Source organism: Sapajus apella, unplaced genomic scaffold (genome assembly GCF_009761245.1).
Source record: "Sapajus apella isolate SASKATOON/1434 unplaced genomic scaffold, GSC_monkey_1.0 scaffold44, whole genome shotgun sequence".
NCBI classification, from domain to species: Eukaryota; Metazoa; Chordata; class Mammalia; order Primates; family Cebidae; genus Sapajus; species Sapajus apella.
In genome coordinates this window covers 6,125,932-6,145,297 of record NW_022436984.1, presented here as the reverse complement: position 1 = coordinate 6,145,297, position 19,366 = coordinate 6,125,932, and the positions used below count along the sequence as shown (strand labels likewise).

Sequence of the window (19,366 nt, the reverse complement as noted above, 5' to 3'; positions counted from 1 at the left end):
GTTCAAGTGATTTTCCTGCCTCAACCTCCTGAGTAGCTGGGATTACAGGCATGTGCCACCACACCCAGCTAATTTTATATTTTTAGTAGAGATAGGGTTTCTTCATGTTGGTCAGGCTAGTCTCGAACTCCCGACCTCAGGTGATCTGCCTGCCTCGGCTTCCCAAAGTGCTGGGAGAAAATTCCCAAATTTTTCTTTTTTTTTTTTTTTGAGACAGAGTCTCACTCTGTAACCCACGCTGGAGTGCAGTGATACAATCTTGGCTCACTACAATCTCTGCCTTCCGGGTTCAAGTGATTCTCCTGACTCAGCCTCCCAAGTAGCTGGGATTATAGGCGCCCACCATCACACCTAGCTAATTTTTGTATTTTTAATAGAGATAGGGTTTCACCTTGTTGGCCAGGTTAGTTTCGTACTACTAACCTCAGCCACTGCACCTGGCCTATTCTTTAGGTTTTAAGTGATAGATGATGAAAAGAAACAAAAAAAGAAAAAAAAAAAGTGATAGATAATGGTAGAAAAATGGTCTAAATAAAAAATTATAGGTTGAGCATGGTGGCTCATGCCTGTAATCCCAGCACATTGGGAGACCGTGGCAGGCGGATCACCCGAGGTCAGGAGTTCATGAACAGCCTGGCCAACGTAGCAAAACCCCGGCTCTCCTAAAAATACAATAAAATTAGCAGGGCGTGGGTAACATGTGCTTGTAGTCCCAGCTACTTGGGAGGCTGAGGCAGGAGCATTGCCTGAACCCAGGAGGCAGAGGTTGAAGTGAGCCAAGACTGTGCCACTGCACACCAGCCTGGGCAACAGAGTGAGACTCGATCTCCAGCTGGGCGGTGGGGGGGGGGGGGGGGGGGGGGGGGGGGGGGGGGCGTGTGGATTACTTTTTAGCATTATAGGCATAGGTAAGGTATGCTATTAAAAAATGTATGAAATGTCGCACATTTTTTCATTAAAAAAAGGGAAAAATCCTGAGAATATTGATTTCTAACCTTGTCTTTTAGTCAAAAAATGTAAAGTGTTGAATGTAAAATTCTCTATTTGGAAATAACATACTTCCCTAATCTTTTGTTCCTGCAGAAGGAATGTTTTCCCAGAAATTGCCTTAATTCAAATTCTGGTTATTAGTAAACCAGTCAACATCAATATTAAGCAGTTTGTCTATGTTAACTTTCATACTTAATACCACGCAGTTATTACAAATTGTGAATCTTGAAAGGGAGTATTAGGAAAGGTTTAGTAAATTGTAGAAAAACAGAACCCTGAACCAAAAAAATATTAAAACATTGTTTTTATGAAGCTCTTAAAGCAGTCTGTACAGTAAATACCCAACAACTGCCTAAGAAATTGTCAACTTATTTATTTATTTTTTATTTTTTGAGTTGGAGTCTCGTTCTGTAGCCCAGGCTGGAGTGCAGTGACACAATCTTGGCTCACTGCAACCTCTGCCTCCCAGGTCCTGGTTCAAGCAGGAACTTTTTTTTGTCAACTTTTAAAAGACACACTAAATCACAATAAAACACCCCTAGCTGTCACCTTGCAGTGTCAACAGGTTACTTTAACAGATAAGTCAGAAAAGATGAAATTAACTATGTAGTGTAAGTATGCTGCTTTACACTAAATTATCAATCCCATTAGAGTACTGTAATTATCACTAACCAAACTGTAAGAGATTAATCACTTAGTATTAAGGTATAATTGAGGACAATTTAAAACATGGCTTAAAGTCTACTATTTCAAAAATAAAAATTCAGAAGCCACCTTCCAGGTATATGTATGTACATACATTGATAAATATAAACATTATATATAATGATGTACCTAATATATTACCATATATAATAGTGAAAACTCTATAATAAGAGAACTACAGTACAAAAAAGAAAATCCCATGGTGTTAATCCCGAGTTCCTTCTTTAAGCAATCATTGTGTGTGTGTTTTTTTTTTTTTTTTTGAGACGGAGTTTCGCTCTTGCTGCCCAGGCTGGAGTGCAGTGGTGCGATCTCGGCTCACCGCAACCTCCGCCTCCTGGGTTCAGGCAATTCTCCTGCCTCAGCCTCCTGAGTAGCTGGGATTACAGGCATGCGCCACCATGCCCAGCTCATTTTTTGTATTTTTAGTAGAGATGGGGTTTCACTATGTTGACCAGGATGGTCTCGATCTCTTGACCTCGTGATCCACCCGCCTGGGCCTTCCAAAGTGCTGGGATTACAGGCGTGAGCCACCGCGCCCGGCCAGCAATCATTGTTTTTTTTTTTGGAGACAGAGTCTTGCTCTATCCCCCAGACTAGAATGCACTGGTGGGATCTTGACTCACTGCAACCTCCAGCTCCTGGGTTCAAGCAATTCTCCTGCCTCAGCCTCCTGGGATTACAGGTGCATGCCACAACACATGGCTAATTTTTTTGCATTTTTACTAGAGACGGGGTTTCGCTATGTTGACCAGGCTGGTCTTGAACTCTTGATCTCAGATGATCCACCTGCCTTGGCCTCTCAAAGTGCTGGGATTATAGGCATGAGCCAATGTGCCTGGATAAGCAATTGTTCTTACCAAAGCCTTTGGATGAACAGAAAATTCAGTGATATGCCTGCAATATTCATTCTACCCACTCTACTCCCCAGTAGACCACCTAAAAGGACGACAGCGTACAAGGCAACCCAACTAATATATCAGGGTTTTACCATGTTGCCCAGGCTGGTCTTGAACTCCTGGTTCAAGCGATCATCCTTGGCCTCCTAAAGTGCTAAGATTATGCACATGAGCCACCATATCCAGCCCAGCTTCCTTTTCAAAATTCAATGGTATGTCCATAAACTGGCTGTTTTAACATCTAAATATACATCAGGCTGGGCATGGTGGCTCACGCCTGGAAGAATCCAAACAATTCGGGAGGCAAAGGTGGGCGGACCACTTGAGTTCAGGAGTTCGAGACCAGCTTGGCCAACATGGTGAAACGCCCTCTCAACTAAAAATACAAAAATTAGCCAAGTGTGGTGGCAAGCACCTTTAATCCCAGCTACTGGGGAGGCTGAGGCAGGAGAATTGCTTGAACCTGGGAGTTGGAGGTTGCAATGTGGCAAGTTTGCACCACTGCACTCCAGCCTGGGTGACGGAGTGAGACTTGATCTCAGAAAAACAAAAAAATAAACTGTAGATCACTTTTATTTTCCACTGTTGTACAATTTTACATGTATGAATATTCTGTGGTATGGTTAAACAATCCTCCTTTGACAGATATGCATTTTATTTTTCCAGTGTTTTATTTTACAAACAAAATGAGAATGATTATTCCTTATTGTGTCTCTTAGCACACACGGTCTAATATATTTCAAGGATTAATAAGTAAACACTTTTATTCAAGGTAAATGGCTAATTCATGTTTACACTATTCTATTTATGGCAAATGATAATGGTTCATCTGCTACAGTGGTAAAACTTCCTCTTTAAAAGCCTGAGAAAAGTTTGTTTTAAGTTGATCTAAAGAAAAATTCTAAGTTGAAAAAAATATATAAAGGAAATTTTAAGTAAACAGTAGCATAAGTGGTATATAAATGTTCTTCCTTACAAATGCCAAGGTTCTGCAGTCTGACAAAAAATTTCCACCAAGAAAATTTCCTTCAGTTTTCAATAGTGAAAACTGTTTGGCTTATTTAATCAAATTAATAAAATCTCATTATCATATGAGTTGTGTTTTAGATTTAGGTACATCCCAAAATAATACAGACAATAGGACTTAAAGCTTACTGCCTGTAAATGTTCCATGTCTGCAACTTTAGCTGGGTGTCAGCTTTAAGCAAACGAGAGGAACAGCAACACATGAACATTTATGTAGTCGAACCCTGTCATTCCAGGACCTTAATACAAAAGATTTAAGATTCTTTTTGACTTAACGACTTAGCATCTATCAATTAATGGATCACAGCTTTCTACATGAGTCAGGCAAAACACCAGGTAGTAGGATTCGTTTTGGAAAAATTCTGCCTAGCATTGTAGATGTCGTATATGAGAACAAAGAAAGCCACGTTTCCAGATGCATTTATGCTACAGCATTTGTACCCTACTGAAGGAGATCCCTACAGAGAGATCTGCAGTTGCCAATATGAATGCATAGAATAATGCAATTCATAAGTGACTTAAAGTATGAGTTACATGATTGCTTTTTAAGTCAAATATCTGGAGCATGGAATATATTTCTACCTAGGAATTAACTTTCTATTAAGTCCATAATATGAGAGCAAGAGTGCTGGTGAGTACCAAAATCTCAGTCCTCCAAAACAGTAGGACAGGGAGAATACATCTGCTGAGATGAAACAGATGAAAATCTCTTCCATGATAGTTCAGTCTTGTTTCAACTTTCACTCCAACCGTTCAGCTACACCTGGAAGACCATCTTCCTATAATGCAAACCTCAAAGACCATCTTTCTATAATGCAAACCTGATGAGAGCTGCTGAAAACTGTACAGTGGCTCAACATCACCTTTAAAGGTAAGTAACTCTGTGATACGTTACTCTTTATCTTCTAGTCCATGATTTTCTCTCCATCCTCATCTCCCACCACCACCTTCCAGCTACACTATACCCAGATACACCAAACTTCTTGAGGTCCCCTGAGTAAGCAATGCTTTCTTTCACTGCTAACGTTGTTTCCGTACCCTTGGGACACCAATCCCTTGCCCCTCTTCATTTGGTTAACTCCTATGTATCCCTTAGGCCTCCAAACCTGGATTAGTTTTCCTGTAGTGTCTTGATCTCTCCTAACATGTCAGATACTACGTTGTTAAAACTGCCTGGTTATTGTTTCCCCCATTTATATGTCAGCCCCTTAGAAGAACATTTTTTTTTTTTTTTTTTTTTTTGGAGACAGAGTCTTGCTCTGTGGCCCAGGATGGAATGTGATGGCACGATCTCGGGTCACTGCAACCTCCACCTCCCGGCTTCAAGCGATTCTCCTGTCTCAGCCTCCAAGTAGCTAGGAGTATAGGTGCAGCCATCATGCCCTGCTAATTTTTATATTTTTGTAGAAACAAGGTTTCACCATGTTCACCAGGCTGGTCTCGAATTCCTGACCTCAGGTGATCCGTCCTCCTCAGCCTCCCAAAGTGCTGGGATTACAGGCATGAGCCAGAAAACCAATTTTCTAGTTATGTGCCCACGAACATTAAAAAAATCTGTTAAGTGAATGCATCACTTAATGATTTTGTGACGAGGCCAGACCTCACCTATCAATATTAATCATGAATTTCTTATAATCATGAATAAGTTACAAATTAGATAAACATAAGGCAAATAATCAGCCTTTCCAGCTTGCTTTCTTCTTTGTTTTTGTTTTTACATATTCAGATTGGGTCTCACTCTGTTGCCCAGGCTGAGTACAGTGGTAAAATCACAGGTCACTGTAACCTCAAAATCCTAGTCTCAAGTGATCCTCCCACCTCAGCCTCCTGAGCAGCCCATAATGCTGACTAATTTATTTTTATTTTTAGTAGAAATAGGGTCTCTATGTTGCCCAGGCTGGTCTTGAAATTCTGGCCTCAAGTGATCCTCCCACCTAAGCCTCCCAAAGTGCTGGCGCTGGGATCCAGCTTCTTAATGTCTTTCTATCTCCTCTTGTAGAAGTTTTGGGCTTGGGGGCACACAAACCTATAAATCTCTTTCACTCTTTGAATTATCAGATCAAAATTAATTGGGTTTAGGCACTGGCCTCAGGATAGACTTTAAGATAGATAGGATATTCTCAGCAGCAATAGTAAACATCTTTGTTACACTTGACGTTTTCCTTTAATTTCTCTCATCCCCCCAAAAAGGTAAAAATTCTATTATAAATACAACATTTCAATGAAAATCATTATATGCAACCACAATCATTACCCAGAGATCTGCAGAATACACAGTGAATCTATATTCTTTATCTAAAATGATCAGAGTTACAATTTTATTTGAAGAAATTTGCATGTCTTGTGTACACTTGTTTTAAAAAAAGACAAGAGAGAAATGAAAATAAACAAGGCAATGTATTTGGTATGTAAAAATAGGACATTATTACTTCTCTTACTTAAAAAAAGAACTGTATCTCATACATGTACTTTATTCAACCTTGGATTTCACAGTAATAGAAACAAAAATACTGTAAAATGTTTCTGAGTTTTGTCATGTAATATTGAAAAAATAATTTTTTTGAGACAGAGTTTCCCTCTGTTGCCCAGGCTGGGGTGTAATGGTGTGATCCCAGCTCACTGCAACCTCCGCCTCCCAGGCTCAAGTGACTTTCATGCCTCCGCCTCCCAAGTAGCTGGGAGGCACGCACCACCACACTAGGCTAAATTTTTGTATTTTCACTAGAGATGGGTCGCACCATGTTGGGCACTCTGGTCTAGAATTTCTGGCCTCAAGTGATCAGCCAATGTCAGCCTCCCAAAGTGGGGGGATTATAGGTGTGAGCCACTGTACCTGGCTGTGATACATAGTATTTTTAAAGTTATAGCTCCAAGCCCTTAAAAAGCACTAAAATAGATTCTGAAAGTGATACATTAACAGAACGTATTTTCCTGAATCATTGTCTTCTCAGAATACTCTAGGGTTTTTATGAAATACAGTTGGGAATGAGACAGACATGTGGGGTGCGGAGTTTTGAGCTCTGAATGTGTTAAAATTAAACTAAGGCCACTTTCTGTGGGTATACATTCTAAGGGAAATTGGATTATTCTGTGATTCTGTTAGGAAAAAAGAAATACATCTTAAGTCGTGACAACTGGAAAAGAATAGATTTTACTCTCTCTGTGAAGGTGAAAATGAATTCTCTATATGCTAAGCCTTGAAAGGAGAGTAGAGATGTAATAACATTATTAGTTTTTACTGGTTTCTTCTAACAGAGGCTATACAGTTTAACAGAGACCATGAAGGTTTCAACTAAAAAGTATATTCAAGTCTTAATACAAAATATACCAATGTTTCTTTATCAGTAAAAATAATTACTAAAAATATGTACTGCACAGGGTCACTGTAAAGATAAAATAATCTAACGAAATGGGCTTTATGAACAGTCATTATATCTTTACATGCATATTTTCTTGGTACATAATTTGTAAGTCTGAAGTATGTTTGTTCTCCAGCTAAAGAAGAATTTAAATGGAATAATTTCATCCAGTTAATCAAACAGAAAAGAGCTCCAGTCAATTGAAACTCAGTTATCCTCTAACTGAAATTAAATTTTCATAGTAAATTAATTGGTACTTTTTTTTTTTTTTTTTTAAGAGAGGGTCTTGCTCTGTCACCCAGGCTGGAGTGCAGTGGCTCAATGTCCGCTTGTTGCAACCTCCACCTCCCGGGTTCAAGCAATTCTCCTGCCTCAACCTCCTGAGTTGGTGGGATTACAGATGCCTGACACTGCACCCAGCTAATTTTTGTATTTTTAGTAGAGACGGACTTTCACCATATTGGCCAGGCTGGTCTCAAGCTTCTGACCTGGTGATCTACCCACCTCAGCCTCTGGGATTATAGGCATGAGCCACTGTGTCCGGCCATAATTGGTACATTTTTATGCAGAAGATCCCTAACTCAAAAAATTATACAGTGTGTTATGTGAACAGAAAATAGATTAAGCTAAGAAAAGCAAATATACTAAAGAGGCACTATAGGTGTCCAAATTTCTTGCAATAAGAATCTTCTATAATTATCTTAAAATTCAATATGCTATAACTCCATTTTTGCAGGATCTAATAGAAATTACAGCATAAAGACATATACAGCTTAAAGAAGGGTATTATTATTTACTGGTTCTATTTTCCTTTACAACACTATATGTTTGTGATACTGTTTTTAATCAAGGCTAAACTTGTAACACTCCAAATCATTAGACAATTTTTCATCTAAAAGACAAAACATATCTGGGTAAAAAAAAATTCAAGGTTTTATAAATTTTCAATTTTAGTTATAAGCTAACAGAGTCATCTCAAAACAGAAATACAAGGTACAGAAATACATGGCAAGATTCCCCTTAAAAGACATGATGATAGCTTCAAAGTTCGGTATATATTATACTAATTAATTTACTGTTAACTATGTTTATTTTACAAGAATAAGTGGCACAGATGGCCAGGGCAGGGGATAAGATGTTTTAGTAGGTATTTCTCAAGGAGGCATTACCTCAATGAGACAATCAGATGTTCAGTTCAATTATGACACCACGCTATTGTTATATTATTACACTGGCTTCCTTGGTTACCAGTGAGAAAGATTCTGGGGATGCGGGGAGGTCACAAGATAGGAGGGGACCAAATACAACACTGTTCTCTTCTCTACAACAGAAAAAATACCATACTATCAAAGAAAATACACCTTTACATATTCCTTTACTAGTAACAGAGTTGTATGACTCTACAACTTTTTATCTCTACCAACTGGCTCCTTTTAAACTTTTCTCCAATTTATGATTCTTAGTGCCTGGCAATGAGCCATCCCCACTATATAATTCACCCATGTAAACAATAACCACTTGTATGCCCAAAGCTATTAAAATATATACATATAGAACATTAAAATAAGTAAATGAATAAAGTGATAATGACAACACATTAAGCCAACAAGTCAGGATTATCTCATAAGGTGATTTTTCCCTCAAAGGTAAAGACTGATAAGAACTATTCTTCCAGTGATCAATTCTCTATGATCTTTTGACCTGTACTACTTCTTAAGTCAAAGGTTCTTAAAAAGTGAGAAAAAGCAAAGTAAATAGAGCACAAACACGATAAAGGACATTAATTAGCCCAAAAAGTAATTAACAAAGGAGTAAACTTCCATTAACAGTATAAATGCTTTAAAATCTAGAATTAGGCCAACTTTGAGGAGTAAACTGACAATCACTGAACAGATTTTGCCAAGGGATAGGAAAAGTTTTCCTAGTTATTTAAAAAGAGTTTTTGATAGAATTCATCCTTTGAATCTACTAAGGTATAAACAAACTAAAAATAACAATTCAATTTTCCATAAACATTAAGACTTATGTGACGTCTATCAAATACTGAATTGTTTGACTTCCAAAATAAAACAGAAATAATCCATAAACCCAACAACTATACTTCTAAGATTCTACCTGCAGAGATTTCTACAAGCCCCCAAAGATGTATGTATCAGGTTATTATGAACTGAAAATAACCTAAAATCCACTAATAAATAGTTAAGTAACATATAGCATCTTAATATAATGGTTAATTTGAAGTATTTAGAACAATGTCAGTGATATGTATTTAGTGACGTTGAAAGATGTCTCTTGACATCAACATTGCGTGAGAAACTGGCATCTATTTGTCTAATAGGTACAGTGGGACAGCATTTAAGAAAAACTTCACACCTATATCTACAAGATCATACAGGGAGATATAGAATAAATAATTGTGAATAAATGTTTCTAGGTGTAGAATTTGGGTGGATACTTTTTCCTTGTATTTTATATCTTGCTTGTGTATGACGGTGTGTATGTTTTTAAAAAGCATGTATCACTGAAAAACAAAAGCACACATGGAGTTATTTAAGAAACATTGTTAGAGGCAAACTCAAGAGAAATGAACATAGTATAGTACCTTAAACGGTTGGTGTAGGTATCAACACAGGTCTTCATTTTGGCTAATAATGTACCAACAGAAGTTTGACATTCTGACTGTTCTTCTTCCTCTTCACCATTCTCTGTAGAAAGGGGCAACAATAGGGGTACCATGGCAGTACAAGAAGCAATGGCCCGGAGCAATTCCAGCAGCGCCCGATAGAGTGGCACATGTCTTGCCATGTCCAGAACTATAAGGAGGAGAGGAAGAAGCAGAAAATGAGAAAATGTGCAATATAAAAGTAGGTCCACAGCAATGTAGCTTTTACCTAGATCTTATGATTACAGCTGACCTGGTCGGGCGTAGTGGCTCATGCCTGTAATTCCAGTACTCTGGGAGGCCAAGGCAGGCGGATCATCTGAGGTCAGGAGTTTAAGACCAGTCTGACCGATATGGAGAAACCTCATCTCTACTAAAAATACAAAATAAGCCGAGTGTGGTGGCACATGCCTGTAATCCCAGCTACTCAGGAGGCTAAGGCAAGAAAATACTTTGAACCCAGAAGGCGGAGGTTGCAGTGAGCCAAGGTCGCACCATTGCACTCCAGCCTGGGCAACAAGAGCAAACCTCCTCCTAAAAAAAAAAAAAAAAAAAGTTGACCCTTGAACAATACAGGTTTGAACTGCACCAGTCCATTTATACAGATTTTCTGCCATCCCTGAGACAGCAAGACCAACCCCATCACTTCTACTTCCTTAGGCTACTCAACATGAAGACTCTGAGTATGAAGACTTTTATGATAATTCACTTCCACTTAATGAACAGTAAGAGTATTCTCTATGATTTTTTCTTAATATTTTCTTTTTCTTAGCTTACAGTATATAATACATACAACATTCAAAATATCAGTTAATTGATTGCATGCTATCAGTAAGGCTTCTGGGCAACAGTAGGCTATTAGGAGCTAAGTTCTGGAGGAGTCAGGAGTTATATTTGTGGCTGGACGCTGTAATTCACACCCATAATCCCAGACCTTTGGGAGGCCAAGGTGGGAGGATCACTTGAGCCTGGGAGTTTTAGATCAGCCTGAACAACATAGTGAAACCCCCATCTGCACAAAAAGATACAAAAAATTAGCTGGCATGGTTTCACATATCTGTAGACTCAGTGACAAGGAGGACTAGACTGTGCCACTGCACTCCAGCCTGGGTGATAGACCAAGATTTTGCCTTTAAAAAAAAATAGTTATACTTGGATTTTCAAATATGTGGGGTGTTGTTGGTGCCCTTAATACCTGTATTGTTCAAGGGTCAACTTAACTGGTTAGTTGCTGAGGGGAAGAATGCAGCAGATACTGATGAAGCACCAATGTACCAATTATAATAATAGGCACTTTTGGAAACAAATAAAAAAAAAAAGAGCAAAGTATCAAGTTTAGGAGAGAACAAGAAATGTAACTAAATATCTAGTTATGATACATGTAGAAATGATTAAATATCCCAGATAATATATTTTTTTTTTTGAGACGGAGTTTCGCTCTTGTTACCCAGGCTGGAGTGCAATGGCGCGATCTCGGCTCACCGCAACCTCCGCCTCCTGGGTTCAGGCAATTCTCCTGCCTCAGCCTCCTGAGTAGCTGGGATTACAGGCACGTGCCACCATGCCCAGCTAACTTTTTGTAGTTTTAGTAGAGACGGGGTTTCACCATGTTGACCAGGATGGTCTCGATCTCTTGACCTCGTGATCTACCCGCCTCGGCCTCCCAAAGTGCTGGGATTACAGGCTTGAGCCACCGCGCCCGGCCATATATTATGGCTGGAAATGTATTTATTAGTATGAGGTGGAAACGTTTTTAAAATTAAATTTGAAATGAAGTTATATCTTTTGTAAAAAAAAAAAAAAAAAAAGAATGACAGAATTGCAGTTTATCCAAAGTCTATTTCAATAAATCAACTTTTTTTTTTAGTAAAAAAGAAAATGTTGCCTATGTAAACTTTCAATTACTAGCTATAAGTCAAATGAATTTTGTATTAGAATCATGTGCATCTAAGAGTGAATTCCTTACTCTAGGAACATACATTGCTTCTAAGGCTTTTATAAGTTGTTTTGTTGGTTTTTGTGTTGTGTACCAACTGGAATTTACTTTTGTAAATAATGTGAGATAAGGATCTAACACCTTTTTTCCAAAGACAGTTACTGAACAGCATTCCATGAACATTTACTAGCAGGGTGCGGTCACTCAGGCCTGTAATTTCACCACTTTGGGGGGCTGAAGCTGATGGATCACCTGAGGTCAGCAGTTCAAGACCAGCCTGGCCAACATGGTAAAATCCTGTCTCTACTAAATACGAAAATTAGCTGGGTGTGGTGGCGCAGGCCTGTAATCCCAGCTACTTGGGAGACTGAGGCAGGAGAATTGCTTGAACCTAGGAGGCGGAAGTTGTAGTGAGCTGAGATGACACCACTGCACTCCGGCCTGGGTGACAGAGAGAGACTACCTCAAAAATAAACAAACAAAAAAAACCATTTACTGAAAACCTGTTGCTGGACAGGCTGGGAATAAGCAGTAAAGAAAACAAACAAAAATCTCTACCATCATGTAACTAACATTCTAGGTGAAGGACAAATGAGTAACAATTTTTTCAGAAGCTGGTACATATTTCGAATGCTATACAGAAAATTAAAGCAGGGGAGGAGAATTGTGGGAGTCCAACTAGAGGTAGGAACTGCCTCAGTGTCACAGAGCTATATGGGGATTGAGTTGTAACAGGATGAGGCATCACCTAGCATCCTGTACTTTCTATGGCAACTGATGCAAAAGAGATCTCTACAACTGTTGTAAAAGATAGACTATCAGAGCTTAATGACAGTGAGGCTGTTTGGAGTGACGTTCAAAGTGATGGAAGAGAAGGTCATTTTACACCTTCCAGTGATGATGCAGAGGACAGGGCTGTATGACTGTCACTCTTTCCTTGTTTTCACATATACTTGGATATGTTTAAAGCCCGTTTTCCAACCCATGAACAATGTCACAACATCTACTTACTATAATTTTATAGTATTATGGGACAGTGTGCTACTCAGGAAAATTCAAATTATATCCCAAAGTTACTAATCGATAGGCATAAAACATAATGTCAGTTCTTGGAAGGACATGGAAAAGCTAGACTTACAGGTACAGGTAAATGTGCAAATAGGCATAGCCAATTGGCATTATCTATTAAAATTTTAAATGCCTGTATTCTATGACTCAATCATACCACTTGTTACTGGCTAGCCTATAAAGAAATGTTCAACACAATAGTGTTTTCAATACTGAAAGCTGGAAATGATCTAACAATAATAATACCATAATCAAACAATAACATTCACAGCATACAATAGTGGGAGACTTCAACACCCAACTCACACAGCACTAGACAGATCGTCAAGACAGAAAATTAACAAAGAAAACACTGAACTTAAATTGGACTTTACAGACATAGACTTAACAGATGTAGGACAGTCAACTCAACAACTACAGTATATACTTTCTTTTCACCAACACATGAAACATTCTTCTAGACAGATCACATGTTAGGCCACAAAAGGGGTCTTAACAAATTTTAAAAAGTCAAAATCATATAAAATATCTTCTCAGACCACAGAGGAATAAAGCTAGAAAATACCAACAGAAATGTCAGAAACAGTACAAACACATGGAAATTAAACAGCATGATCCTGAATGACCACTGAGTCAAGAAATGAAGGCAAATTTAAAACAATTTTGAAATGGATGAAAATGAAACACAACATCAGAAAACCTGTGAGATATAGCAAAAGCAGTGCAGAGAGAGAAGTATATAGCCTTAAAAGCCTGCATCAGAAAAGTACAGAGGTAACAAATTAACAACCTTACATGTACCTCAAGAAACTAGAGAAACAAGAACAAACCAAGTCCAAAATTAGAATAAAAGAAATAACACAGAACTAAATGAAAATAAAGTGTCCTCCCCCAAAAATATACAAAGCGTCAACAAACCGAAAAGCAGGTTTTTGAAAAGATAAACAAAAACTGATCAACTATTAGCTAGACTACCCAAGAAGAGAGAAGATCCAAATAAAATTCATCAGAAATGAAAAAGGAATACAATTGATACTACAGAAATACAAAAGACCAGGGAGTATTATGACCAACTATACACTCACAACCTAGAAGAGGAAATGGGTAAATACCTGGAAACATACAACCTCCTGAGATTGAACTAGAAAGAAACTAATCTTCTGAACAAACTAATAATAAGTAGTAGTAAGATTCAATCATAGTATCTCCCTTCCACCCCTGCAAAGGACCACATGAATTCACAGCTAAATTCTAGCAAATATAAAAAGAACATACTAATACACGTCTTCCAGAAAATATTTTTAAAAACTGAAGAGGACATAATCCTCCCAGTTAATTTTACGATGCCGTATTATGCTGATACCCAAACCAGGCAAAGATAACAAAAGAAGAAAACTATAGACCAATATCCCTAATAAAGACGGCCATAAAAGTCAAAAACCAAAAACAAGCAAATCAAATCCAACAGCACATCAAAAAGATAATACAATGACTGGGCATTGTGATTCACGCCTGTAATCCCAACATTTTGTGAGGCTGAGGTAGGAGCATCACTTCAGACCAAGAGATCAAGATAAGCGAGGTCAACAGAGCAAGAATCTGTCTTACAAATTTTTTTTTTCAGTTAGCCAGATATGATGGCAAAAACCTGTATTCCCAGCTACTTGGGAGGCTGAGGTGGAAGGACTGCTTGAGTCCAGGAGTTTGAGGCTAAAGTGGGCTATAATCACACTGCTGCACTACAGCCTGGGCAACAGAGCAAGACCCCATCCCTTAAAAATAAATAAACAGGCCGACTGTGATGGCTCATTTCTGTAACTCCAGCACTTTCGGGGGCCAAGGTGGGAGGATAACCTGAGGTCAGGAGTTTGAGACCAGCCTGGCCAATATGGTGAAATCCATCTCTACGAAAAATACAAAAATTAGCCAGGTGTGGTGACACAGGGTCTGTAGTCCCAGCTACTTGTGGGGGCTGAGGCAGGAGAATTGCTTGAACCCAAGAAGCAGAGGTTGCAGTGAGCCAAGATCACACCACTGCACTGCAGCCTGGGCGATAGAGCGAGACTCCATCTCAAAATAAACAAAAACAAACAAATAAATGGCTAGGCACTGTAGCTCACACCTGTAATCCCAGCACTTTGGGAGGCCAAGGCGGGTGAAATGCTTGAGGCCAGGAGTTCAAGACCGGCCTAATCAACACAGCAGAACCCTGTCTCTACCCAAAATACAAAAATTAGCCAGTCTCATAAGCTGATCTGAAAATACATAAATAAAACACTTTTAAAAAATAAACAAATAGAAAGACAAGAGGGTTGCTTGAGGCTAGGCGTTTTGAAACTAGCCTGGGCAACATAATAAGAACCCATTTCTACAAAACATTAAAAAACTTAGCTCAGCACTGTGGCAGGTGCCTGTAGTCCCACCTAATTAGGAGGATGTTTGAGCCTAAGAGTTGAAGGCTAAAGTGACCTAAGAGCACACCACTGCACTATGATCAAGTATGATTTATCCCAGGAATGCAGGGATGGTTCAACATACCCAAATCCATAAATATGATATATCACATTAACAGAATAAAGGGCAAAAACTCTATAATCATCTCAATAAATGCAGAAAAAGCATGAGATAAAATTGATAAAAATCCCCAATAAACTGAGCATAGAAGGAACATACAACATAATAAAGGCCATATATGAAAAACTCACAGCTAACACCACACTTGATGGGGAAAAGCTGAAAGCATTTTCTCTAAGAACTGGAACAAGACAATGGTTCTAACTTTTACCACTCTTATTCAACATTGTACTAGACATCCTTGCCAGAGTAATCAGGCAAGGGAAAAAAAAAAAAGGCATTCAAACTGGAAAAACAGGAAGTCAACTTTTTCCCTGTTTGCTGATTATATGATGTAGAAAACCCTAAAGATTCCACCAAAAAAAAAAAGCCTCTTGAATTTGATACATGAATTCAGTAAAGTTTCAGGATACAAAATTAATATACAAAAACCTTAATGTTTCTAAACATCAATAATGATCTAGCCAAGGATTAAATCAAAAAAGCAATCTCATTTATAACAGCTACAGAAAAAAAAAAAAAAGACCTGGTGTGGTGGCTCATGCCTGAAATCACAGCATTTTGGGAGATCCAGGCTAGAAGACTGCTCAAGCCCAAGGGTTCAAGACCAGCCTGAATAACATAGTGAGACCTTATCTCTACAAAAACCAAAAAGGAAATTAGTCAGGTGTGTTGGTTCATACCTGTAGTCCCAGCTACCTGGGAGGCTGAGGTAGGAGAATTGCTTGCACTGTGCATTTGTCAAAACCTACACAACTGTAGAACATAATGAGCAAACTCAAATTTAAACTATGAATTTAGTTAAAAATAACATACCACTATTGGTTCAATTGTGTGTACTACATTAATGCAAAATGTGAATAGTAAGGAAACTGTAGGTAGGAACTTCATATATGGAAACTCCGTACTATTTGCTCAGTTTTGTGTAAACCTAAAAATATTTAATAACAATTTAGACAAAATTATACAAGAATACAATATAAGATATGTTGATGTTTTAAAAATTAAACTGTTATGAAGGTATCAACAATAACCAAAACCACAAAATAAAAATCTTCTTCTTCATGACATGAATAATGAGACAATCTAGCATGCTAAAATTCAATAAGGAAGAGAAGGGGAAAAAAGACACCATAAATTTGCAAGAACACATATAATTGATAATTCCAATTTTTAAAATCTAGCTTTATATACATATCTGATTAATGCATTGTTTCTTCAATATAAACACAAAAGATAATCCCAGAAACTTTAAAATAACTTTTAGTTCAAAAAAAAAAAAAAATCTTGAATATAATTTACAATGGGAAAAAAACAAAATTAAATTAAACGACTTCAAATTTCATAATTAATATGAATTAGAAAGCACATCATTCACGGCCAGGCAGGGTGGCTCATGCCTATAATCCCAGCTATTTGAGAGGCTGAGGTGGGCAGATCATTTGAGGTCAGAAGTTCAAGACCAGCCTGGCCTACCTGGTGAAACCCCACCTCTATTAAAAACACAAAAATTAACCAGGCATGGTGACACATGCCTGTAGTCCCAGCTACTCAGGAGGCTGAGGCAGAATACCTTGAGCCTGGGAGGTGGGGGGTTGCAGTAAGCCAAGATCATGCCACTGTACTCCAGCCTGGCTAACGGAGCTAGACTCTCAAAAAAACAAAACAAAACAAAACAAAAGTAAAAAATAGTATGTCACTCGCAAGTCAATTTATAAAGCATGAGGTGTTATATTTTAAAAAGCGAACTCGGGTGCAAGTGGCTTATATATGTGACCCCAGTGACTCAGGAGGCTGAGACAAGAGGGTTGCTTGAGGCTAGGCGTTTTGAAACTAGCCTGGGCAACATAATGAGAACCCATTTCTACAAAAAATTAAAAAACTTAGCTCAGCACTGTGGCAGGTGCCTGTGGTCCCACCTAATCAGGAGGATGTTTCAGCCTAAGAGTTGAAGGCTAAAGTGACCTAAGAGCACACCACTGCACTCCAGCCTGGGTGACAGAGAAGACTATGACTCAAAAAGAAAAAAGAGAAAAAAATATGGTTACATTCTATTCACATGCAAGTGTAAGAGCATAGAGAAAACAAGACAGCTCTTTTGAAATAAATGAAACATGCTATTTCCTTTCATTTTTACTGATATCTATTTTATTCTATTGAGTTGGCATTAGAAGAGGCCAACTGGGAAGCTTACATTATGGAAACAGAAGAAGATATTCTCTTCATTTCAGGGAGTCTGAAGGCAAAAGCTAGGGAAACAAGGTATAATAAGCATTGGCCAACAAGACTGGGAATAGTCCAAACATATGAGAGATAAAACTGTGTTTTTATTTTACAAAAGTCTTTAACATTTCAAAAAGAACTTTGAATTCCATTACTGTACTTTAAAAAAATCTCAAGAGATCAAGTTTCTTCACTTTAAACTAAAAATATTGTTTTATATTTCTGTATTTTTCTTGACAATCATTAGTTTCGTAAGAATGCTTATCTTTTCTTCTTTTTTTCCTAAAAGAGACAGAGGAGAATGCTTGTCTTTAAGTCAAATACTATGAGCTATTAATGCACATGACAATCTATGCTTATGTCTGGAACCTGGCATGTGTTATTTATATATGATTTTAGATTATTAGTGTTATTTTTGTTTAAAAGATTTTGAAAACCCCCCAAGAGAACTTGCAAAACTAATGGAGAGCTAGCTGGTTTATGCTCTTCTTTTAAGACATGCACTTTTATTATAAATTAATGTGTACTGGTGGTCAGCAAACAACAATAAGAACGAATAAAGATAATAAACCCTTAATAAAAACCTGCCTGTTAAAGCACAAAACATACCAACTATTTCAATCTTGAATTCTTTAATTCTATTTTTGCAATGAAAAGCTGCATCAGAAAACCCTTAGATGTCTTTAAATTTAGCTCCTTTACACACACTTCATTGTTATTACAGGATTCAATGTGCTGCCTGCCTGACAATGAAAGAACAGAGGCACAACATGCTATTATGCAACGTTGTGTCTCCAAATGCAGCTTGCATCTCCTTTACTCAGCAAGCATCAAGTGCACATTTAATCAGTGTTACAGCTTACAACGAGGAAAGTAAAGTCACTATCCTTCCAATCCTCAAAAGGGCCTATTTGCTGAATTATGCATAGCATGAAGACTATCTTGGAATTTTCATCAACAGCTACAGATGCAGGTGTGTGATATTACTATACTTAGGCTAACAAATAACTTTTTTCATTTTTATAGTAGTAACTAGTAGTAGGTAGAGGAATAAAATCCTCACTTTCTGCATTTGGAACTACAACATTTCAACGGGGAAACGCGTCTTCAAATGGCTGAAAAGAAACAGAACAGTGTAAAGGTTCATCAGACAGAAAATTCAAGAAAAATAACCATAAACATTAGCATTTTGGAGGAAATATGTGATTCAGTATACACAAAAACCTAAAAATACTAAAGCAAAAATAGAACCTATTTACAGTGTGACTTACTACTTGCAGAGGCTAGCAATTTACACCAAACAGTTATAGCGAAATTTACCAGGAATTACTAACAAAGAAGATCCATCCCTTCAGGGTATACTGAAAACATATGCCATCTTTGATATGAAGCTTGTCCAGGTTTTGTTAGGAAGCCCTCCATGAAGAGAAAAAATTCATTCATCACTATTGTGGACTAAAGCAACATATCTGGTAATACTTTATTCCTGATACAATGTAGGGTAAAGAGCTCTTCTCTTTAATTATTTTAAAACTCTGACATTTAATAACTTCATTATTTTAAGCTAAAATGTGATGTGTTTAATCTGTGGAAATTAAGAAGAGATAAACTCAGCTAGTAGTTGCTTTTTCAAAATGTTAGTAAAATGGAATTAATTTCAATACTAGAATATTAAAAAATTAATGACACAATAATCCCCAAATCTTCAAAGGAAAAAATTACTTTAAATCCCTACTCTGCTCAACTGCCCCCCAAAAGAGTTGCTTTAAAAAGGAGTCAATGGCTGGGCACGGTGGCTCAAGCCTGTAATCCCAGCACTTTGGGAGGCTGAAGCAGGTGGATCACAAGGTCAAGAGATCGAGACCATCCTGGTCAACATGGTGAAACTCCGTCTCTACTAAAAATACAAAAAATTAGCTGGGAT

General features: G+C 37.8%; 1 protein-coding gene across 13 annotated transcripts in view; it reads right to left on the bottom strand.

Annotated features, from left to right (window-relative positions):
• Window positions 1–19,366, bottom strand: part of BIRC6 (baculoviral IAP repeat containing 6) — a 258,154-nt gene that overhangs the window by 37,078 nt on the left and 201,710 nt on the right. For all 13 annotated transcript variants that reach the window (XR_004257190.1, XM_032239247.1, XM_032239252.1 and 10 more), the window contains one exon: window positions 9,582–9,792. Coding sequence is in view for 12 of the 13 variants with exons in the window: in XM_032239247.1 (XP_032095138.1) it covers window positions 9,582–9,792 (211 nt within the window). In the remaining variant the exon portion in view is untranslated. The remainder of the gene's footprint in view (window positions 1–9,581; window positions 9,793–19,366) is intronic.